The sequence below is a fragment of the Archocentrus centrarchus genome, chromosome 24, assembly GCF_007364275.1.
Source record: "Archocentrus centrarchus isolate MPI-CPG fArcCen1 chromosome 24, fArcCen1, whole genome shotgun sequence".
NCBI lineage: Eukaryota > Metazoa > Chordata > Actinopteri > Cichliformes > Cichlidae > Archocentrus > Archocentrus centrarchus.
In genome coordinates this window covers 28,926,228-28,951,353 of record NC_044369.1, presented here as the reverse complement: position 1 = coordinate 28,951,353, position 25,126 = coordinate 28,926,228, and the positions used below count along the sequence as shown (strand labels likewise).

At 44.5% G+C, this 25,126-nt stretch overlaps 2 protein-coding genes across 2 annotated transcripts in view; one reads left to right on the top strand and one right to left on the bottom strand.

The window, feature by feature from the left end:
* The window catches only part of tube1 (tubulin, epsilon 1), a 28,560-nt gene extending 17,288 nt beyond the window's left edge, over positions 1-11,272 (top strand). The window contains exons 7-12 of the mRNA XM_030720789.1: positions 535-722; positions 848-1,020; positions 1,321-1,461; positions 5,916-6,056; positions 6,785-6,959; positions 10,997-11,272. Of these exons, the coding sequence (XP_030576649.1) occupies positions 535-722; positions 848-1,020; positions 1,321-1,461; positions 5,916-6,056; positions 6,785-6,959; positions 10,997-11,155 (977 nt within the window). The 3' untranslated portion in view covers positions 11,156-11,272. The remainder of the gene's footprint in view (positions 1-534; positions 723-847; positions 1,021-1,320; positions 1,462-5,915; positions 6,057-6,784; positions 6,960-10,996) is intronic.
* Positions 11,273-11,566: 294 nt separating this feature from the next.
* On the bottom strand, positions 11,567-18,059 carry ccn6 (cellular communication network factor 6). The gene is made up of 5 exons (XM_030720790.1): positions 17,944-18,059; positions 14,370-14,649; positions 13,641-13,877; positions 11,972-12,165; positions 11,567-11,886 (listed from the first exon to the last, which is right to left on the bottom strand). The coding sequence occupies exons 1-5, from the start codon at positions 17,989-17,991 to the stop codon at positions 11,605-11,607; spliced, it is 1,041 nt and encodes a 346-aa protein (XP_030576650.1). The 5' UTR covers positions 17,992-18,059; the 3' UTR covers positions 11,567-11,604.
* Between the last annotated feature and the right edge of the window lie 7,067 nt (positions 18,060-25,126).

Genomic DNA, 25,126 nt, shown 5'->3' with positions numbered 1-25,126 from the left:
GATTATTTTGAATTCAGATACTGTTCCATAATAAAAAACATAGAGCTGGAAATGACAATAGTAGGTCTCCTTTAAGATAATGAGGAGGGCAACACACTAGTGTAATAAATTAATTACAATCATATTCTACAGTGAAAGGAGTGAAAGGCTATATTTCGCTTCTAGGAGATGCACTTGGGCCAGACACCTTATTTGTCTGCAAATATTCATTTTATAAATATTAATTTGCAGAAATGTAGCACAGTATAAGGTGAATAGCTACATTTTATTTTGATGCAGAGATTTGTGCAGATGTGAATACTTCTGTTTACATGACAATACAATAAACATTTTTGTCACGAAAATCAAGGAATAATCATGAAAAATAACTGTGATCTCAATGTTGAGCACAATAATCTTTAAAGTCATTTTGGCTATAATTGTGCAGCCCTGCTTTGTGCTATACTGTGATGATAAAGTGTAATTTTTTTGAGCAGTGTAGAAACGAGGTTTTAAGTTCTCGTGGCAGTAAATGAATGAATTCACTGATCTGAGGTACGGGCTCTGGCCTGGGAACCAGAGTGCTCAGCTTGCTGGAGGAGGAGTTCCCTGCGGTGTGTCGCATTGTCACCTCCATCTATCCGTCTGCGGAAGATGATGTAATCACCTCTCCGTACAACAGTATCCTCGCCATGAACGAGCTGACGGAGCACGCTGATTGTGTCCTGCCAGTAGAAAACCAGGTGTGTACATTCAGAAATGTTCCACCCTCCCCGCTCTCCCTACAGGTGTCTGTGCAGCACACACAGATCCACACTATGAATTTTATTAACATGCTTTGTTCTTTTCCCTCATTTCTGCCCTGCAGTCATTGGTCGACATTGTGAACAAGATTAAAGTTATGTCTCATGGTGCGAAGCCCGGGTTGATAATCAAGAGAAATAGCACGGTCACCTCTGGACAGGGAGGCCTCAGTGGGGCAGAAAAACCCTTTGATGCTATGAATAACATTGTGGCTAACCTGTTGCTCAATATTACCAGGTATAATATTACTGTCTGCTCATATATCTCTGTGACTGTCTCACAATGTTCATTTTAGGTTAAACATTTTTGACTACTTGCTCTTATCCATCAATGATGAATGTATGAGTACCCATTCTCTTCATAATAAGTCAGTATTTTGACCTTTTGCAGAGTACTGTGTATCAAAGAGGTATTCTAGATGTGCTTTTTTAGTTATGCCTAATTAGTTTAACTTTCCATTATTATGCAGTCAAACTAAGAATGTCATTAAAATCACTTTTCCCCTTATTTTTTGGTGTGACACATTTCCTGTTGCAGCTCAGCTCGTTTTGAGGGCTCCCTCAACATGGATCTGAATGAGATCGCTATGAACCTGGTGCCCTTCCCCCGTTTACACTACCTGGTGCCCAGCCTCACTCCCCTCTACACACTGGCAGATATCAATGTCCCCCCAAGGAGGTAAGCTTTCTGGCTCTCAGTTATTTTTACTTGACAGTTGTTGTGGGTCCTGCAGAGCTCCAGGTATTAAAAGCTCTCTGTTGATGACTTCACTGTCTAGAAGTGCTTTCAGTTTGTTTATGCTGTAAATTGAACTGTTATTTTGAAGTATTAGGATGAAAAAGCACCAGTCATGGGCCCGCCCTCCTGTAGGCCCACCACCCGCAGGAGGCATCGTAGAGGTCGGGTGCAGTGTATATCGGGCGGTGGCCAAGGGCAGAGGCCCTGGCGGACCAATCCCCGGCTATCGAGACTGGCTATTGGGACATGGAATGTCACCTCTCTGGTGGGGAAGGAGACTGAGCTAATGTGTGAGGTTGAGAGATACCAGCTAGATATAGTCGGGCTCACCTCAACACATGGCCTGGGCTCTGGAACCAGTCTCCTGGAGAGGGGCTGGACTCTGTTCCAGTCTGGAGTTGCCACTAGTGAGAAGCGGCAAGCTGGGGTGGGTATTCATGTATCCCCCCGGCTTGCTGCCTGCACGTCGGTGTTTTCACCAGTAGACGAGAGGGTTGCTTCCCTGCGCCTTCGAACCCGGAAACAGGTCCCGACTGTTGTTTGCGCTTATGCGCCAAATAACAGTTCAGAGTTACCCACCCTTTTTGGAGTCGCTGGGCGGGGTGTTCGAGGGTGCTCCATCTGGTGACTCCAGATGGGGACTTTAACGCTCATGTGGGCAATGACAGTGAGACCTGGAGGGGCGTGATTGGGAGGAACGGCCTGCACAATCTGAACCCGAATGGTATCTTGTTATTGGACTTCTGTGCAATCCATAATGAACACCTGTGTTCGAACATAAGGATATCCATAAGTGCATGTGGCACTGGGACACCCTAGGTCGCAGGTCGATGATCAATTTTGTAATCGTATCACTAAATCTGCAGCCGTATGTTCTGGACACTCGGGTGAAGAGAGGAGCTGAGCTGTCAACTGATCACCACCTGGTGGTGAGTTGGATCAGGTGGCGGGGGGAGATGCTGGACAGACCTGGCGCACCTAAACGTGTTGTGAGGGTGCGCTGGGAATGCCTGGCAGAAGCCCCAGTCCGCGAGATCTTCGAGTCCGGCAGAGCTTCAACAGCATTCCGAGGGAGGCTGAGGACAGTGAGTCCGAATGGACCATGTTCCACACCTCCATTGTTGAGGCAGCTGCTCAGAGCTGTGGCTGCAAGGTGGTTGGTCCCTGCTGTGGCGGTAATCCCTGAACCAGATGGTGGTCACTGGAGGTGAAGGAAGCCATCAAACTGAAGGAGTCTTATTGGGCTTGGTTAGCCTGTGGGACTCCGGAGGCAGCTCACAGGTACCAACAGGCCAAGCGGTACGCAGCTTGGGCAGTGGCTGAAGCAAAAACTCGGGTGTGTGAGGAGTTCGGTAAGGCCATGGAAAAAAACTTTTGGACGGCATTGAAGCGATTCTGGCAAACCGTCAGGCAGCTCAGGAGGGGAAAGCAGTGCTCTACTCATACATCTATAGTGCGGGTGGAATGCTGCTGACTTCAACTGAGGGTATCGTCAGGCGGTGGAAGGAATAGTTTGAGGACCTCCTTAATCCCACTAGCAAGCCTTCTGTAGTGGAAGCAAAGTCTGGGGATAAGGGGGATGACTTTCCCGTCACTGGGGGTGAGGTCACTGAGGTGGTTAAACAACTCCTTGGTGGCAGGGACCCTGGAATGGACGAGATTCGGCCTGAGTTCCTGAAGGCTCTGGATGTTGTAGAGCTGTCTTGGTTGACACGCCTCTGCAACATCGCGTGGAGATCTGGGGTGGTGCCACTGGATTTGCTAACTGGGGTGGTGGTCCCCATCTTTAAGAAGGGAGACTGGAGGGTGTGCTCCAACTTTCGGGGGATCACACTCCTCAGCCTCCCCGGTAAGGTCTATGCCAGGGTGCTGGAAAGGAGGGTCCGTCCATTGGTCGAACCCTGGATTCAAGAGGAAGAAAGCGGTTTTCGTCCTGGTCATGGAACGCTGGACCAGCTCTTTATCCTCTCGAGGGTGTTTGAGTGTGTGCAGGAGTTTGCCCAACTAGTCAGTGCGCCTTGTGGACTTGGAGAAGGCATTCGACCGTGTCCCTCGGGGTATCCTGTGGGAGGTCCTGCAGGAGTATGGGGTGTCTGGACCATTGTTAGGGGCCATTCAGGCCCCATACAACCGCAGGACCTCCCATGATCCCTATAGCCGGTAATAAGTCGGATTTGTTTCCTGTGGTTTTTGGACTCCGCCAGGGCTGCCCTTTGTCACCGATTCTGTTCATAATTTTTATGGACAGAATTTCTAGGCGTAGCCAGGTGGCGGAAGGCTTCTGCCTTGGTGGCCTCAGGATCTCGTCTCTGCTTTTTGCAGATGATGTGGTCCTGCTGGCTTCATTAGGTGGTGGCCTCCAGTTCACAGTGGAACGGTTCACAGCCAAGTGTGAAGCAGCTGGTATCAGAATCAGCACCTCTAAGTCTGAGGCCATGGTCCTCAGCTGGAAAAGGGTGGAGTGCCCTCTCCAGCTCAGGGCTGAGTTCCTGCCCCAGGTGGAGGAGTTCAAGTATCTCGGGGTCTTGTTCACGAGTGACGGGAGAGTGGAGCAGGAGATCAACAGACGGATCGGGGCTGCGTCTGCAGTGATGCGGAAGCAAAGCTGTCGATTTACCGGTCGATCTATGTCCGTACCCTCACCTATGGTCACGAGCTTTGGGTAGTGACCGAAAGAATAAGATCATAAATACAAGCGACAGAAATGAGCTTCCTCCAAAGGGTGGCTGGCCTCTCCCTTAGAGATAGGGTGAGAAGTGCGGCCATTCGGGAGGGGCTCAGAGTAGAGCCGCTGCTCCTCCACATTGAGAGGAGCCAGTTGAGGTGGTTCAGGCATCTGATTAGGATGCCTCCTGGGCACCTCTTTGAGGAGGTGTTCCGGGCATGTCCTACCAGAAGGAGGCCCCGGGGTAGACCCAGGACACAATGGAGAGATTATATCTCTTGGCTGGCCTGGGAACGCCTTGGTGTTCCTCCGGATGAGCTGGAGGAGGTGGCAGTGGAGAGGGAAGTCTGGGCTTCTCTGCTTGGGCTGCTGCCCCCGCGACCCAGCCCCAGCAGAAGAAAATGGATTGATATAAAATGCATAGTGATTTTTGGTATGAGTCTTTAACTTTATACAATCTTCTAGTAGATTTAGAGATTTTGGGTTTGACATAATTAATATGCGCAGCACGGTGGCGTAGTGGTTAGCACTGCTGCCTCACAGTTAGAATACCATCTGGAAGGCCTGGGTTCGATTCCACCTTGGCCCAGGCCTCTCCCTCTCTCTGTGTGGAGTTTGCATGTTCTCCCCGTGCTTGCGTGGGTTTCCTCCGGGTACTCCGGTTTCCTCCCACATTCCAAAGACATGCACTTACTGGGGTTAGGTTAATTGGCTAATCTAAATTGCCCATAGGTGTGAATGAGAGCATGAATGTGAGTGTGAAAGGTCGTCTGTCCCTCTGTGTTGGCCCTGCAACAGGCTGGCGACCTGTTCAGGGTGTACCCTGCCTCTCGCCATATGACAGCTGGGATAGGCTCCAGCCCCCCCGCGACCCTTAACAGGATGTGCGGAAGCGAATGGATGGATGGATGGATAATTAATATGCAGTTTCCAGTTTAGAGGCTTTTTCTTGGCGATCCTTCCAAACGAGTCTTTTTTTAATTATACTGTGACAAATTTTAACTGCATCCTGTGAAAGTTTTCTTTTTCGCTATAGTTTTCTTTTTGACTATATGAATCACCCACTTGGTACAAGTACGCTGTGGGTTACAAGAGTATCCAAGTGTAGACAGATTAGCTCATCTAATCATGCACTGGATCTAAGTAAAAAAGTTATCAATGAAGTAAAACTAATGGATTAGATTCAGAATTAAACTGTAAAAAGGAGTAGATAAAGGAAGAATGGCCTAAAAGTGAAAAAGAAAATGTTCAGCTTTCTTTTTATAATGTGAAAAAGTAGCAAGTGTTCCAGACAGATTTTTTTATAACACCAACCTGCTGACCTTCCCCCAAAAACAGCTGCCACAAATGTGGCCTTGTGTGAGCCACAGGGACCTTCTCTCCTCCTACGGAGCTGCTTATTGGTTAAAAAAGTGGTGGTTTTACTGGGTGACTCCCAGAGATAAATATATGTGACTGTATGAATGCAGAGCATGGTGTTTCTTAAAAATATCTTGCCTACTCTGCAGGACTTCCCTACATAAATAAAGCCACAAGCATTCTTCTTTGTCAGATACTGCAGCCTTGGTCTCCAGTCATGTTCTGCTAATGTATCAAGTTCATTGAGGCTTGATGAAAAAGCTATAAAAGGAATATTTGGCATGATTTCCTGCACAATCATTTCTTGTAAAGTTTATGAAGCAATATGAGCATTTGTTTTCTTTCGCTTTCTTCCAACTGTGAACTCTAGACTGGATCAGATGTTCAGTGACGCCTTCAGTAAAGATCACCAGCTAATCCAAGCCGACCCAAAGCACAGCCTGTACCTGGCCTGTGCCCTCATGGTCAGGGGTAACGTGCAGGTTTCTGACGTCCGCAGGAACATCGAGAGGTTAGAGCACAATCCTCTCTCTGTCCCATTCTGCACCAAGAGACCCACATCACAATCACGCTCTCCCATGGTATTCCCATTCAGTATTAGCATCAGTGAGTCATGATTGCATCATTCAGCCTCTAGCTCTCCGGCTCTCCTCACAGAACTTGTTTTCATTTAGCACAGTCTCAGTAGAAACTGAAACAGAGGTTGGTGCCAGGGAACGTCTTTGTGTTTGAATATGATGTTAAAAATGGTGGAAAGAGAGCTAGGAGGAGGGAGAGCAAGTACTGCAAACCCGGGAACAACTTGAAAAGAAGAAAGGGGCATTTAATCTCACTGTGCTCTGCTCTGTTACATCATTTCCTCATAAAACTTAACAATATTCTGTCCTGTACATGTTTGTAGTACTTAGAAGAAAATGATCTATGATGCCATCTGTTTAGTTGACTGATAAGGTCCATCCATGGATGTTTGGTTGATAAGTAAACTGTCAAAATTGCAAACCTGTGATTTGCTACTAACCAAGTGAGGTAAATATTCGTGGGCTCTGGAACTGAAATCCTTATTGCTAGCTAGGGGAATGTTGTTCACGTATTCATTTTAGGATCAAATAGTTTGAAGTTCAGCTGAGACTAAACAAAGTTTATTGGTTGCCATGTAAACCATTACCCCTCAGTTTTCTTGTATTATTTATATGGTTATTAACAGTACACATCATTTTCCCCTCTCTCCCCTCACCTTAGACTGAGGCCATCACTGCCCTTTGTCTCGTGGAACCAGGAAGGCTGGAAGACAAGCCTGTGTTCAGTGCCTCCGGTGGGACACTCCCACTCCCTGTTAGCTCTGGCAAACAACACCTGTGTGAAGCCCACATTCGTGGAGCTGAGGGAACGCTTTACCAAGCTCTACAGGAAGAAGGTGTGCCTTGGCTGTCTTTGTGAGGCCATTCTTTGACAGGAATGTGTTCCCAAGCCTCTTAACCTTAAATTTAACTATTACAAATGAATGCCAAACCCACAGTCTAATCTTAGCCTTAAACCTAATTCTAGCTTAAACCCTAAAAGCCCTTAAAGAGGGCATCTGTAAAATGTAGCTGCAAAAGATTACAGTCTTACGGGTTACAGTCTTTCTGAGCAGACACTACACTGGTTGAATCTTCACCCTCAAGATGAGGGTGAAGATTAAATTTTGAGTGTCTGCTCAAAACAAAATTAAAAACAGCGCCTTCATTTTAACAGGGCTCACTGTTGATCTCACACTGCCACTTCTTAGTTAGATTCAATTGGCTTCTCTCAAAATGTAAAGGAGCCCACCCACCACTTTAATCATACTCTGGATCTTGTCCTGACATATGGCATAGAAACTGAAGACTTAACAGTATTCCCTGAAAGCCCCCTCCTGTCTGATCATTTCTTAGTAACATTTACATTTACTTTAGCCTCCTGAGACCCGAGCTCCTGTTTGCAATGCATTTTCAATTTCTCCTAGATATTTGTGATTAGATGGACCTGAAATGTATATATACTAAGCTTCCTGTTTGAACGGGAAGTTGTATTTTGTTACATGGTTGTTACATACTTTTGTAAGAAAAATATGTCCTCAGATGTGGACACTGGGATTATTTTATAGCATAACACAACAAAAACAACATGACTTAACAAAGTATAAAATACTCTTGAGAGTAATGAAGTATAAGGTGCAGCAAAGCCAAAATGTAATGTCCCCATATGTGGACGCAGGGTCCCAGGAGGTTAATGGATTACACAGCAGTGGGGAATAAGTTTTATTACAGTAGAAGTCTTTCTGAAAGTGCTGTAACTAAGTTTAAGGATCTAATTCCTTCATTATTATGCTCTTCAGTGCCAACACAGTGCAGAGCAGCTACCTAAACTCTGCTTCCAGTGAGGTCGATTATCTCGTCAATAGTTTTACATCCTCACTGCGTACGACTTTGGATACTGTGGCTCCTCTGAAAAGGAAAGCCTCAAATCAGAAGTGCCTGACTCCGTGGTATAATTCACAAACGCACAGCTTAAAGCAGATAACCCGAAAGCTGGAGATGCTCATTTAGCCTGGAAAAAGAGTTTGTTGCTCTATAAAAAAGCCCTCCGTAAAGCTAGGACATCTTACTATTCATCATTAATTAGGGTGGCTGTAGCTCAGTAGGTAGAACAGGTCACCTACTGATCGGAAGGTCAGCGGTTCAAATCCTGGCTACTCCAGGCTACATGCCAATGTATCCTTGGGCAAGATACTTAACCCTAAGTTGCTCTCCGACCGTTCTGTCGGAGTATGAATGCGTGTGAATGCTAGTTAATTAAAAAAAAGCACTTAGCTTAATTAATGATGGAAGTGCTTGTATGAATGGGAGTGCATGGGTGAATGCAAAACAGGTTGTATAAGCGCTTTGAGTGCTCTGATTGAGTAGAAAAGCGCTATATAAGAACTAGTCCATTAGTTGAAGAAAATAAGAACAACCCCAGGTTTCTTTTCAGCACTTTAGCCAGGCTGACAAAGAGTCAGAGCTCTGTAGAGCCGAGTATTCCTTTCACGTTAACTAGTAGTGACTTCATGGATTTCTTTACAAATAAAATTTTAGACATTAGAGAAAAAATTATTCATAACCATCTCAAAGATTTATCTTCATGTTCGGCTGCTTTCAGCACTGCTGGTATTTGTTTAGACTCTTTCGCTCCAGTTGATCTTTCAGAGTTAACTCCAATAGTTACTTCCTCCAAACCAGCAACATGTTTCCCATTCCTACTAGACTGTTCAAAGAAGTCTTTCCAATTATTGATGCTTCTATCTTAAAAAATGATCAATCAGTCTTTATTAGCTGGCTATATACCACAGACCTTCAAGGTGGCTGTAATTAAACCTCTACTTAAAAAGCCATCACTGACCCAGCTGTCTTAGCTAATTATAGGCCAATCTCCAACCTTCCTTTTCTCTCAAAGATTCTTGAAAGAGTAGTTGTAAAACAGCTAACTGATCATCTGCAGAGGAACGGTTTATTTGAAGAGTTTCAGTCAGGTTTCAGAATTCATCACAGTACAGAAACAGCATTAGTGAAGGTTACAAATGATCTTCTTAGAGCCTCTGACAGTGGACTCATCTCTGTTCTTGTCCTGTTGGACCTCAGTGCAGCTTTGATACTGTTGACCATAACATTTTATTACAGAGATTAGAGCTTGCTATAGGTATTAAAGGTACTGCACTGCAGTGGTTTGAATCATATTTATCTCATAGACTCCAATTTGTTCATGTAAATGGGGAGTCTTCTTCAGACAGTAAGGTTAATTATGGAGTTCCACAGGGTTCTGTGCTAGGACCAATTTTATTTACATTATACATGCTTCCCTTAGGCAGTATTATTAGAAAGCACTGCATCAATTTTCATTGTTATGCAGATGATACTCAGCTTTACCTATCAATGAAGCCAGATGACACACATCAATTAATTAAACTGCAGGAATGTCTTAAAGACATAAAGACCTCTTATTTCCTGTTTTAAATTCAGATAAAACTGAAATTCTTGTACTCGGCCCCACAAATCTTAGAAACATGGTGTCTAACCAGATACTTTGGATGGCATTACTTTGGCCTCCAGTAACACTGTGAGAAATCTTGGAGTCATTTTTGACCAGGATATGTCCTTCAATGCACATATTAAACAAATATGTAGGACCGCTTTTTTGCATTTGCGCAATATTTCTAAAATTAGAAACATCCTTTCTCAGAGTGATGCTGAAAAGCTAATCCATGCATTTATTACTTCTAGGCTTGATTATTGTAATTCATTATTATCAGGCTGTCTTAAAAACTCCCTGAAAAGCCTTCAGCTGATCCAAAATGCTGCAGCTAGAGTACTGACAGGGACTAGAAAGAGAGAGCAGATTTCTCCCATATTGGCTTCTCTTCATTGGCTCCCTGTTAAATCTAGAATAGAATTTAAAATCCTTCTCCTCACATACAAGGTCTTGAATAATCAGGCACCATCTTATCTCAAAGACCTCATAGTACCATATCACCCCAACAGAGCACTTCACTCTCAGACTGCTGGCTTACTTGTGGATACTTAAGAGTAGAATGGGAGGCAGAGCCTTCAGCTTTCAGGCGCCTCTTCTGTGGAACCAGCTTCCAGCTTGGATTCGGGAGACAGACACCCTCTCTATTTTTAAGATTAGGCTTAAAACGTTCCTTTTTGATAAAGCTTATAGTTAGGGCTGGATCAGGTGACCCTGAACCATCCCTTAGTTATGCTGCTATAGGCCTAGGCTGCTGGGGGGGTTCCCATAATGCACTGTTTCTTTTCATTCACCTTATTAACTTTGTTTATACTCCACTCTGCATTTAATCATTAATTATTATTAATCTCTGGCTCTCTTCGACAGCATGTCTTTTGTCCTGTCTCTCTCCCCTCAGCCCCAGCCAGTCGTGGCAGATGACTGCCCCTCCCTGAGCCTGGTTCTGCTGGAGGTTTCTTCCTGTTAAAAGGGAGTTTTTCCTTCCCACTGTCGCCAAGTGCTGCTCATAGGGGGTCATTTTGACTGTTGGGTTTTCTCTGTATTATTGTAGGGTCTTTACCCACAATACAAAGCGCCTTGAGGCGACAGTTTGTTGTGATTTGGCGCTATATAAATAAAATTGAATTGAATTGAATTGAATTCTTGGAACTGTCATGAAGACTCTGCTGCCAGAGCGAAAAGACTGAATCTAAGTTAAATAGACTTTCTTGGAGTTTTTATTGTTATTGTTGTTTAATTGGATATTATGTGGAGCAAATATAACCATAGAAACCAACCAGGGCATTCTGGCTTCAGGTGAAGTGATATCTCAAGTTTATTCTCCAAGCTTCTTAGCAAAAACACATTAATGCATGTGACAGAGACATCATCAGCCTGAGTCAGACTCAGTTTCATGATTTTTTCTTCTTTATTTTTGTGTTGATTTAGGCTCACTTACATCACTACCTGCATGTAGAGGGAATGGAGCAAAGCTTCTTCTCAGAGGCCGTTGCCTCCCTCAGCTCGCTGATTGAAGAGTATCATCATCTGGATGCCACCAAGGCCAAACTCATGCCTGATGCACCCAGACTCTCCATTCCCAGATGAAGGTCTGCCATGCTGCGAGTGTGGGTGTGCCCGTCTGTCTTTGTCAGGAACAAACTCACACAACTGAAGCTTTCATATATCAAGATTGTCTAATTTATGACCTGGTTAAAATGTTCCAAACAACATGTAAAGAAAAATCTACAGTCTATAGTCTAATTTGCTTTTCCAAGCTCCCTGACTGTTGTTATTATGAGGTAATGTTACAGTTAGTACACTGGCCATATTCCTTGTTGTTATTGCACGTACCTGTCCTGAAGACGGCTTCATAAAACCTTTTTATAATAACTAACATTTTTAAAAAATTATTCTTCTTTCTTAAAATGAGTTTTGTTTTGTCCTTTTGGAGGTGTGTAACTGCTGCCAAGGAGAAGCAAAGTGTGTGCATGTTTCAGTCCTCTCTTTCCCTCCAGCAGGGCTCATACTACCCTGTCTGTGACTTTCGGGGTCCTTTAGAGTAAGCGCAGGTCAGAAAACATATCGCCTGGATCGTTGCACTTCCTCTGACACACACAGGACATTATCCATTGCATCTTCCACTGTGTGTTGGAGCCACCTTTGCAGGTGAAGTTGACTTTGATCATGCGTGACTTGTTGGGGACACAGCAGCGCTTGTCTGTACAGACACCACAGTATGTGGGCTTAAATTTCTTGGTGCTGGTGCAGCCAGAGAGAGTCAACTTCTCTGCTTTCTTTGCCTGGAATTTGGGTCGGCACGTCTTTCCCTTCGGGACCTACAGGGAGAAATAGTGATTGGTGTCTTTGTTTTTGACAGTTACACCAAAAAACATTTAAACAGATTAAAGCTGAAGTTGTCACCTTAATGCTCTTAAGTACGCTTTTCTCACATGGTCGCAGCAGGCACAGGCGGCGGTCTTTTCTCATCTCACACATGCTGTTATCGTTGTTGATGCGTACAGAGATGCCCAGGCCACAAGTCTTGGAGCAGGGACTCCACTGGGTGGTCTGGATCAGACAGTTCTTCTTCCAGGCTAAAGGAGGATCCCTGTAACCTTTCAGTGTTACAGTTAAAGGGTACTGTGTCAACAACACCCCTCACACAGCACTAGCCTGTGAGCTAAAATTAGGTTCGATTGGGTTCAAAGGTTTTGCAGACATGTAGGTAAAACCTTGATGTTTTAATATAATTTCAATTCTTTAAATAAAACCACATGATTTCAAAAGGCACTAAGACTTGTTAACCCTAAAACACTAACATGAGTTAGTAACACTCACTTTCATCCATCCGTCCATTCTCTTTCACATGGATGAAAATGACCCGACATTAGTGTTCTAGGGTTAATCAAGTGTGTCTCCCAGTTGTGACCCCAGCATTTCCAGCCTAACTCACTGTAAAACACAGAGTACACTATGTGCCAGATTTACTAAACTTGGCAAATTGAATCCAGTCGCAACCCAGAAAGTTCTGCAGGTGATCGACAAACAATGCACTAATTTATAAGAAAAGAGCAGTGCCCATTAGCGGCCCAATCACAGAGTGTAAGAGCGCAATCCATGTACTAAGAAAATAATAGGGTGTGATATACTGAAAACAGTGTCCCAATTCAGATGAGTGGCAGCTGAAGGAGAATCACTATGCTTGTATAAACTCTTCTGTGAGATAATTTTGACTGTGTGAACTGATGCTCAGGTGGAGTGCAGGGTTTATTCAGAGGACTTTGCTATTACCAACTATTCCCATCATATAAACCTGAAGTCTTTGTGTAACAGCTGATGTGTATGACATGCAGAAGAAAAGAAAAGATTATTTACCATCAGATCATCCCTGGCTTAATGAAGTTATTGTTACTAATCTACATGGGTAAATGCAAGCATTGCTTTCCCTTTTTCAGCAGGTTGTGTACAGCTAAAGTCCACATTACGTATCGTAACTTTCAGACATTTTTTGTTAGCAGATCATCCTCAGAACTTCCCCTCCCGTCAGTGCATTTTTTTTTTGCAACTGCAGCATCATGCCAGTTTTCACCACTTAGTAAATTGGCTTTTCTGGATGTTTTTCAGCAAATGAAAATAACTTTTTTTTCACTTTTCAACCACATCTCAATGTTGATGACAACAACTGGCAAAATCACCTTTGAGGAAGTTTTGGGTGGGTGGGAAAGCGCTCTGTTTACCCACAATCGTAAATCAGAGTATCTGACTCAGACAGATCATATTGTAGATGCAGTTCAGCTACGTGCCACATCAAATGAATAAGCTGGCATGGCAACTTATTCATCAAAGTGACGTTTTTATAGCTTTTAATAAGAAACAAGTTGTGCCTCTTTCTTCTCCTCTTCCTACTCACTGGAATCATTGATCGATCAGTCTTGTTTCCCCTCTGTGAGGCAATTTAACCACAGGCAGTCACACTTTACACTGACAGAGTAATGAAGCAGCACCACCACCCCCACCACCCCCCTCCAGCTAACTAACTTGGACAGCAGTTAGAATTCCAGGCCCGACAGGCTGGCCCTTCTCCACCCACCTGACATGTAGGTAGTGTCCTGCTGGTGCTTGTTTGTGCTCTGGCCACTGCGGAGGCCAGCTGGTATGTTGCCCATTAGTGCAGCAGGGCCTAAGAGACCAGCAGGCTTCTGGATGAAAGCAGGGGTACAGCCAATGGCTCCAGCGATGCATGTACACTTGTAGAGGGGGCTGGGCTGGAAAGCGTCTCCATTCTCATAGTGGACCCCATTCAGGTCACAGCCCACCGCCACCATGTCTGAAGGAATGAGAAGAAACATGCTGGGATACTCGGGGTCAGTCTCTTAATGGGATTACTGTGGATCTTAAGATATTTATGCAAATGAATTTGCCAAAAACTGGAATTACTCAAATGATCACTTGAGGCTGAATCCTTGCTTGCTAGCATTAGCTGATGACTTAACACTTCATCCTGTGGTCTGAAGATAGTTGTTCTGTTTGTAGGGTCTTTACCCACAATACAAAGCGCCTTGAGGTGACTGTTTGTTGTGATTTGGCGCTATATAAATAAAATTGAATTGAATTGAATTGTTCTCCAGAAAATTAAGATGGCCGTGGCCATAAAGCTAGAGTCAAAGCTTCAAAATACCGTTCCAGAAACCAGTGAGTGGTGTTACGGGAGTTGTGTCTATCTCTTAGTTCTAGGTAAGCCAGAGATCCCATGAAAAGAAACCGAAAATGTGAAGCAGCATGTACCTCTGTAATAAAGTAAGAGACTGGGTGCACTCACATGCACACACTCCAACCTCGTATCTTGGCTTGTCTGCTGAGAAGTCACAATACATGCCCTTGTGTGGGTCACACACGTCCCTCTCATTGCACGGCTCTCCAATTTGTCGGGCGCAGCTCTTACAGCAGCCACACCCATCCAGGACAGAGCTCACACCAGGAGCACAGTAAGGTCTCTCCCGGCACTTGCAGGGCCACTGGCAGAACTGGCGCCTCTCGGTCGCAGCCCGCCCGCCCTGAGGAGCTGGCAGCTGTCCATTGTTCTGCGCCCTGCTGAAGCACTGAGAAACAGCCAGAGGGGATCAAAGCTTGTGAGTTTTCTGATGAATTGCATTGGGAGCCAATAGCATGTCAGAATTATGAACTCATAATTCTGGACTGAGTGATGAGTTGGCACATTTATTTTTTTATTTATTTTTCAAATAAAGCACTTTTTGAAAACTTTTGAATTGGCTGTGAACAGTTGCAACAGTGAGTTAAGCTTTTTTTTTTCGCTTTCAGAAGCAAAATAAAATATTTACACGTACCGACTAATTTCTATCTCTTTCCTCTCTACATTCACACCCGACTTTCTGGACCGTCCTCGTCCAACCTCCAGGTTCAGCTACTCTGGAAGATGTTAAAGTAGAGCATGCAGTCTGCCTCGTGGTAGACACACTAATGGAAGACTAAGGGAACAAAATCTTTCCACTTTACTGAAATGCTTTTCACCAGCCAAGGTCAATATTTTATATCAGAAATGTTTTGAACCCAGCGTGAGGGAGATGAAAGTGAGGAGACAGCTGACTCCTCAAAGGTTCTTTTATTTTTATATATATGTATACAGTACCAGTCAAAAGTTTGGACACACATTCATATGAATGTACTGTGTGTGTATGTAACAAATAAACAAAAACAAAAAAAAAAACTATATTGTTTTTGTGTGTGTGTGTTTTTCCAACAGGATTGGAAAATCTATCTCACAGGTGATTTTCACAGATTATTTATTTATCTACTTCGGGGGGGCCTTACTGTGTCGTTGCAGCAGCACAAACACAAAATCTCACATTCTGTCGCTTTCTCTGTCTGATCTCTCACACACACACACACACTTATAGCTTACAGCTGCCTTTGCTGCTCCCTAGACGCAGCAGGTAGCTCCACACGTTTGATTTGGCAGAGAAACTCATCCTGACGGAACGCCAAAGAAGATTTGTGTCTCCAGCTGGAATTGAATCGGCAACCTTTTGCACTCGAAGTGCAAAAATATATAGCAATAACATCATTAGAAGGATTCCAGCTGTTTTGATTCCATTGACAACAACCACAGTCAGAAGTTTGGGAATGTCCTCTTTTATTTAAGCTTGAGCTATAAGCTCACATTTTCTTCAGCTAAGCTACCATAGGCCTGAAGCAGATTTAGCCTTGCTAAAGTAACAAAGCCCATTAAGTACAGGTCCTCACAGACTGAGTGGATGACACCACTGTACCAAACAAGCACACTCATTTCTGCAATCCATCATTTCCAGTGGACCAGCTTCTAGATACAGTGTACTGGACACACACAGTATGAGTGCATATTTTCAACATATAAGTGGTAGCAATTGGGGTGGCTGTGGCTCAGGAAGTAGAGCGGGTCATCTACCAGATCCCTGGCTGCCACAGACTGTGCCAAAATATCCTTGAGCAAGATACCGAGCTATTGATATTCACCAATAGCAACTGTTATTGGTGAATGTCGATTCATTTGTTAATAGGCTGATGGCTGAGATACAAACCCATACAGATATGCAGACATATTAGTGCATCCCTAGTTGGAGCGGTAGCTGCAGTAAAGTGACCCGCAGCCAAATGTGCAAAACTTTAAAGATTCTTTCATTCCAATTTATAAAACCATCCAAAAAAAAGTCTCACTCACTCATTGTGAACGTTTAGGACTTATTTCTACTGCTGTCTTCAGCCATGAATAGATGTAGGATGTACATATGCATTTAATGTTTGCAACTCAAGGAGACGTGGGTGTTTTGTTCTGTTCTGGAATAATGAACAGGAGACAAAAGGAACAGGATCGATAATGGAGCTCTGAGCGACGGGTGCTGGAAGAGAAAAAATACTGTAAACTATTATGGATGGCTGCAGCTTTTTACAGCACAGATGTCAGCAACATTTTTTATTTTATCACACTTGTCTGAAAATGTAGTGCTGCAGTTTCATGAGGAAAAGGTTCATTAATACAGCTGCCCAAGCTTTTACCAGAAAAATGTTCTAGTTTTTTTTCCCTCCAATTTTTTCCTCTGGGATCAATAAAGTATTCTGATTCTGATTTTTCAAACTGGAACCAATGTGACTAACATAAATGATCTGTTGTTTTTTATCGTTCAAGCATCCAACCAGTCAACAGGTTATCTTATCATAGAAATATGATAAGATGATAATAATATGTCATCATCTTTCAGCTACCTCATTTTAAGGGCTGCCACAGTGGATCATCTGCACACCAGCCCTCTGCATGTCCTCCACTACATCCATGAACCTCCTCTGTGATCTTCCTCTTTTCCAGTTCCATATTCAACGTCCTCTGTCCAGTGTATCTACTGTCTGTTCTCTGCACGTGTCCAGTCCATCTCAACTTCGCCTCTCTAACCTCATCTCCAAACCACTCAACCTGAGCCGTCTCTCTGATATAAGCATTTCTAACCCTGTCCATTCTGGTCACACCCAACGAGAATCTGAGCATCTTCAACTCTGCCACCTCCAGCTTGGCTTCCTGTCTTTCTGTCAGATCCACTATCTCCAAAATATACTTCAGAGCAGGTCTCGCTACTGCCTTCTAGACCTTTTCATGCTTGCTGCTATGCTTGTGTCACAAATCACCCGCTCCACCCTGCCTCCACGCTTCTTCACCTGTCTTGTGCACTGTCCATCACTCTGGATGGTTGATTTGTCCACCTTCACTAACTGTTAAAAATATATCATGTAATGAATTGTTTTTAGACAATATCTGAAAAGAAACACAGATGTATTGGAAGCCTTTCATCAAGTATCACGATCACATCTGTGGTAGTGACAGACTGCACATAGCTCGGAGCAGTTAACAATTCTTATATATCAGTCCTTTAATATCTGTGTTTACTTGCTTGGTATTTCCTGTGATGAAACTCAGGCCTGGCACCACTTGTGCTCCAATTACCCCTGGCCACTCAGTGCTTCCAAGGGTTACTGAGAGTTATGCCAAAAATCTGAAACCTATCTGCCAGGTTTACTGAATGAGCTTGTTTCATGGTGTGAAAATGAGTCCACGGGAGCTTAAAATGCAAAGACTTCCCAATTTGCTTGTCTTTTGTTAGCTCATGCTTCTCAAATAAACACTGAACTTGAATCTAGTAACACTAGTCTGTATGCAATTATATGATCATAAGAACCCACAGATGAAAAGGCAAAGTCAGAGTTTTTTCTAATTCACTGACAGCTAGGCATAACATGCAGCTATGTGCTTTTCCTCTGGATTTACATAAGGCAGTTGCGAAGTGGCATCAAGTGGTGTCTTATCTGCAGCATGAGAAAAGGAAAAGATAAAAGGGTAGTGCTCTTCTTACCTCTTGAGCAAGGATGAGCAGGAGGGAATGGCAGAGAAGCAGTAGCATCTCTCAAGTGTCAAGGTTTGTGTAAGCTCCAGGAGTGGCACAGGGTGACGAGGGAGCAGGAAGGTGGGATAGAGGGAGGGAGACTGGGAGCTGGAAGAGGGAGGAATGGAATGGGGTGGGGTGGGGTGGAGTGGGGAGGGGAGAGATTGGCAGAGCTGACCTGTCTGGCGAGAGGCACAAAGCACCCCTCTGTCTCTCTTCAAACACACCTTTCCCCCTAACTCACTGATCCAGAGAGGAAATATTTGTCTTCATAACTACTGGGCCTTCAGAACCTGCCCACTTCTATATTCTTAGGGGACCTTACTCACATTTATCTGAATGAAAGTAAGGGTTAAAGCTTTAAACCATGTGCAACAAGCTACTACATAACCCTAAATTCATGTGTAAAATTCTCATGTAACACATTCACTCTGTGCTGTTTATTTAATGTGGTGCTGAAGCTGCGTGGTCCCACCTAATGTGGACTGACATCTATTTGAGTTCACATTCCATTATTATTTACACTGAGTATAGAGGTCCCTCTCATAGCTAACTTCCCACCTACATTCTCATAAACCAGCACCCCTTTGAGATTTCATATGGAAACACCTATAATACCATATTACTGCTACTGCGCGCTGTACTACCATGAGTACTCTCAGCAATGAGAGGCCAGGCACTATTAGATTTTTGAGGCTGTTATCAAATGCTTATGAGATTAAAAAATCCAATATCAAGGTATCTATATATATTCTTTGCCTACAAGTAATTAGTGTATTGCTATGAAATCTTGTGGAGACATTCATGGTAAATGCTCCCTAGTGCTTGTACAGTTGAGCACTCAACATGTTTTTTTTTTTTAAAGCCTGTCATGTCTGGCACATTTTGCAACCAGAATTGCGATCTGAATGCACTGTTGTGCCAGACATATTTACTCTTCCAAGATGAGCTCTATAGATTCTCTATAGGCTCCCCAGGGCCAACAACAACAAGTATGGCTAGATGATGTGCTCTATAAGTATCTGGATGTTGCACTTACAACCATGGGTGAATACCCACTGGCTCTGGATACAAACTTTCCACACAACCACCTACTGATTCAAAGTTTGGTAGCCCAACAGCAGAAGGACACTTAGAGCCACACAGCATATATTATGTTGAGATTACATTTTCAATTCTGATACTTCAATTTCTGCACATACTATAAAATCTCCTGCCTAAAGCAGTTTATTCTGGTGTTCTTTGAAGCAAAGTCATTGACAGGACACCTCAAACAGTCTTAATAGTCCGCAACCATCCACCACAGGTGATGGCAGAGGGCGCAGCTAGCAGCGCTCTGTCCCTGGGTTTGTAGTGCTATCACCGGTGCCCCACCAGCCACTCATGTTAAAGCTGCTGTCCTGCTGTGAACTTGGACTGCAAGCTTTATCATCCAGGACTGAAGCTCTGATCTTTCTTCCACAGTCTATGATTATAGCCTAGGTCTGTATTACCTGTGATTTAAGTGGCTAATTTATCACACGTTCACACTGTTTTATAATCATTTTGCAAATCCCTTTTATTCCCATATTAAATAATAATAAACAATTGTAATAATACTGCACACAGTAAAACCACATTACATGTAACTAGTTTGACAATTGCAGTCAAACGCAGCAAACGTTTTCAATTTTTCTGCAAGACAATCCTGTTGAAACTCATTCATATTCTGTACTGAACTTGAGATGGAAAACTTCGGATTCTCCCGGCATTCTGTGAAGTCCAAATGCAAAAACAGCTCTCAGTGAATCAGGTGATTCATTACCAAAAGAATTTATTAATCAAAGTAAAAATAAATAAATAAACCGTGTGTGTGATCATTAAAATAAAGCAGACACCTTTTTTGTCACATTAGCCTCTCACTTTAAAGGTCACTGCTGTCGCTGGTAATGTGTGGAAAGTGTTGCAGCAGGTGAGAAAGTAGCCAATAATTCATGATTTCACCCCTCGGAGGATTAATTGTCTCTTCTTATGCTTGAGGGCAGGGCCCACCTCCTCTCACTGCCTCCCTGCAAAGACCATAATTACGCTCTTTGTTTGGTCTGACATGCTGTACTCCAGCAACACATTAGTTTAGCACTCCAGCTGTGAGACGTTTCCTCTGCGGGTGTAAACTGTTCACTCTGACAGTGGACTTGTCAAAATAAATAAGCAGAAGCTACCCTGTAAAAACAATCCTTTATTATCCTTTATCATCTGTCTGGCATATTGTAACTTATGTATTTTTGTGGATATATTTTATTTGAGCCATTTGACACAAAGGGATGAATTTTTTGCTGAAGGAAACACCCAAATAACTCCTCCCCACATCTGAACAGAGCCAAGCTGAAAACAATACACACTCCACTATTACAGCTGCTAAAAAGAAATCAGTGAAAAAGGACTCTGAGGGGCTTTTTGCTCTTCACTGAAACAGATTTTTCCTGAATGAAATGTGTTGCGTTAAGTATAAACTTTAATTTTGATGAATATTTGTTTTTACAAACACAAAACTTGTATGACCTCAAATCCCACGAGTCTATTCTTGGAGTAATTTCAAATATACAGTTGTTTGAATTTATTTTGGATTTTCTCTGATCCACACCCCGAATCCAAAAAAGCTAGGATCTTGTGTAAAGTGTATAAATAAAAACAGAATGAAATAATTTCTCACATATAAAGATGAGCAGTGGTTCAATAATCTGCTAAAAACTGCATCTCATCATGTACACTACATAATATCGCTAAAAGATTCTTAGAATCTGGAGAAATCAGCATTGGATGCCTGTGATCTTTGAGCCCTCGGGCAGCTCCACATTAAAAACAGGCATGATGGAAATCACTGCATGAGCCAAAGCTCATTTAAAATGGGCTGAGACAAAAGTGGAAAACTGTTCTGTGGTCAAATGATTTGAAATTCCTTTTGGAAAATATGGACTAAAGAGGCTTTTTATCAGTGTTCAGTTCAAAAGCCTGAGTCTCTCATGGTACGGGGGTGCATTATATGCATCCACATGCATTATTTATCACAGTTAAATGTTTCAGAACATTAAACAAATTTTAATATCAGAGAAAGATAACTCAAGTAAATACAAAATACAGCTATTACATGGTTTTATTTATTAAGGGAAAATAGCTGTCCAAACCTACCTGGCCCTATGTGAAAAAGTAATTGCCAAACCCAGGCCTGATTACTGCCAGATGTTTTGAATCAAGAAATAACTTTAATAAAACTTGTATGGCAAAGTACAGTAGGCTAAAAGATCTCAAAAAGCAACACGTCATGCCACAGATGAAAAACAAAGTCTTTGACATCTATCAGTCTGGAAGGGTTACAAAGTCCTTTCTAAAGCTTTCGGACTCCAACAAACTGCAGTGAGAGCCATTATTCACACATAGAGACAATTTGGTGAACCTTCCCAATAGTGGTCGGCCTACCGAAATTACTCCAAGAGTGCATCAACGACTCATCCAGGAGGTCACAAAAGAACCCAGAACAACATCTAAAGAACTGCAGGCCTCACTTGCCTCAGTTAAGGTCAGAGTTCATGATTCAACAATAAGAAAGAGACTGGGCAAAAATGGCATCCATGGGAGAGTTCCAAGGTGACCAAAAAAGAACACACAGGCTCATCTCACATTTGCCAAAAAACATCTTGATAATCCCCAAAATTTAGTGGAAAATGTTCTGTGGACTGATGAGACAAAAGCTGAACTTTTTGGAAGGTTTGAGTCCCGTTACATCTGGCATAAAACTAATAGCATTTCATAAAAAGAACATCGTACCAAGAGTCAAACATGGTGGTGGCAGTGTGATGATCTGAGGCTGCTTTGCTGCTTCAGGACCTGAATGACTTGCCATAATTGATGGAACCATGAATTCTGCTCTCTACCAGAAAATCCTGAAGGAAGTTCATGACCTGAAGCTCAAGCACACTTGGGTTATGTAGCAGGACAATGATCTGAAACACACCAGAATCCTCATCATGTGTCACAGTCAAATGGGTGTCGACGCAACATGGTATTCTGCAGTATGGACCTCCAGCCCACATCGTTTTCTGCAGCATGCACAAGAGACCTGAAGTTCAGTCCAGTCCATCCTTTGATGTCATCTATCCCTTTTTTTCTCTGTCATCCTCTCGCTCTTCTTCTCTCAAACGAACCTTGGAGAATTGTGTTGGCAAGGGTGTCCTTGCTATGGTTCATGTCTCCGAACCATGGAAATTTCTTCTTTTTGACCATATCCATGAAACTTTCACGGGGGCCAAGAAAGTTGGTAACCAATTCCTGGCTTAAAGTGTGGCTGGTCCAGTGGAAGTCAAGAACCTTCTAGAAGCAGTTTATCTCAAAGGGAGCTATTCTTTTTGTGAATCTTTTGTGAGTCTTAAGCTAACTGGGGCAGGGAAGCATTCACTGAGCTCGCTGCCACATTGCACTGCACTTTTAGATATATTATACAAAAGACTAGATAGTGTTGATGAGCCCTCTACTGATCCTGAACCTTAGGATCACTGCCCAGAGTCCATCATACCATACTGTGTCAAAGCGCTTCTTGTAGTCAGTAATCTGTAATATGCATATGTGTTCACATGTAGATCTGCCCTTCCAGAAACCAGTCTGCTCCTCGGCTAGGATGGTTTTTGCTTGGGGCTGTAAGCAACTTTTTTGGATTGGGGTTTCACAGCAAACTACAACCAACTATTTACAATAACACTAACAGCCCTATATTTACACACCCATGAGTACGTACAGTAGGGGTTCTCTTGGGCAAATCTGGTCACCAGGAGGCTCAAACAGAATTGATGCTACAATAGAGCACCAATGGAGTCTGAGGACTTCAGGTGACCTATGAGCACTGACAAGGATGTGCAATAAAATTTTCTATCCAAAATAGCTGAGATGGCATCTTAGCCTCTCCTCCGTGAATCGCCACCTTATCGTGGTGGAGGGGTTTGTGTGTCCCAGTGATCCCAGGAGCTATGTTGTCTGGGGGCTTGTCCCCCTGGCAGGGTCTCCCATGGCAAACTGGTCCTGGGTGAGGGTCCAGACAAAGAGCGGTTCAGAAGACCCTTATGAGTGAAAAAACAAGGGAACAGTTTACCCTGCCCGGGATAGGGTTACCGGGGCCCCACCCTGGAGCCAGGCCTGGGGAGGGAGCTCGAGGGAGAGCGTCTGGTGGCCAGGCATTAGCCCGTGGTGCTTGGCCGGGCGCAGCCCGAAGAGGTTACATGGGCCCGCCCTCCTGCAGGCCCACCACCCGCAGGAGGTGTCGTAGGGGTCGGGTGCAATGTGTGTCGGGCGGTGGCCGAGGGCGGAGGCCCTGGCGGACAGATCCCCGGCTATCGAAACTGGCTGTTGGGACATGGAATGTCACCTCTCTGGTGGGGAAGGAGCCTGAGCTAGTGCGTGAGGTTGAGAGATACCAGCTAGACATAGTTGGGCTCACCTCAACGCATGGCCTGGGCTCTGGAACCAGTCTCCTGGAGAAGGGCTGGACTCTGTTCCAGTCTGGAGTTGCCCTCGGTGAGAGGCGGCGAGCTGGGGTGGGTATTCTTGTATCCCCCCGGCTTGCTGCCTGTACGTCGGAGTTTTCACCGGTGGATGAGAGGGTAGTTTCCCTGCGCCTTCGGGCTGGGGAACGGGTCCTGACTGTTGTTTGCGCTTATGCGCCGAATGACAGTTCAGGGTACCCACCCTTTTTGGAGTTGCTGGGTGGGGTGCTGGAGAGTGCTCCATCTGGTGACTCCATAGTCTTGCTGGGAGACTTCAACGCTCACGTGGGCAATGACAGTGAGACCTGGAGGGGCGTGATTGGGAGGAACGGCCTGCCCGATCTGAACCCGAATGGTGTTTTGTTATTGGACTTCTGTGCAAACCACAGTTTGTCCATAACAAACACCGTGTTCGAACACAAGGATGTCCATAAGTGCACATGGCACCAGGACACCCTAGGTCGCAGGTCGATGATCGATTTTGTAATCGTATCATCAGATCTGCGGCCGTATGTTCTGGACACTCGGGTGAAGAGAGGAGCTGAGCTGTCAACTGATCACCACCTGGTGGTGAGTTGGATCAGGTGGCGGGGGAAGATGCTGGACAGACCTGGCACACCTAAACGTATTGTGAGGGTGCGCTGGGAACGCCTGGCAGAAGCCCCAGTCCGGAAGATCTTCAACTCCCACCTCCGGCAGAACTTCGACAGCATTCCGAGGGAGGCTGAGGACATTGAGTCCGAATGGACCATGTTCCGCACCTCCATTGTTGAGGCTGCTGCTCAGAGCTGTGGCTGCAAGGTGGTTGGTGCCTGTCGTGGTGGTAACCCCCGAACCAGATGGTGGTCACCGGAGGTGAAGGGAGCCATCAAGCTGAAGAAAGAGTCCTATCGGGCTTGGTTAGCCTGTGGGACTCCGGAGGCAGCTGACAGGTATCGACAGGCCAAGTGGAATGCAGCTCGGGTAGTGGCCAAAGCAAAAACTCGGGTGTGGGAGGAGTTTGGTGAGGCTATGGAAAAAGACTTTCGGACGGCATCGAAGCGATTCTGGCAAACCGTCAGGCGACTCAGGAGGGGAAAGCAGTGCTTCACTCACACTGTTTATAGTGCGGGGGGGGTGCTGCTGACTTCAACTGAGGCTATAGTCGGACGGTGGAAGGAATACTTCGAGGACCTTCTGAATCCCACTGACACGCCTTCTGTAGTGGAAGCAGAGTCTGGGGATGAGGGGGATGACTTGACCATCACTGGGGGTGAGGTCACTGAGGTAGTTAAACAACTCCTTGGTGGCAGAGCCCCTGGGGTGGACGAGATTCGCCCTGAGTTCCTGAAGGCTCTGGATGTTGTAGGGCTGTCTTGGTTGACACACCTCTGCAACATCGCGTGGAGATCTGGGGCAGTGCCATTGGATTGGCAGACCGGGGTGGTGGTCCCCATCTTTAAGAAGGGAGACCGGAGGGTGTGCTCCAACTTTCGGGGGATCACACTCCTCAGCCTCCCCGGTAAGGTCTATGCCAGGGTGCTGGAAAGGAGGGTGCGTCCGTTAGTCGAACCTCGGATTCAGGAGGAACAATGCGGTTTTCGTCCTGGTCGTGGAACGCTGGACCAGCTCTTTATCCTCTCAAGGATATTCGAGTGTGCGTG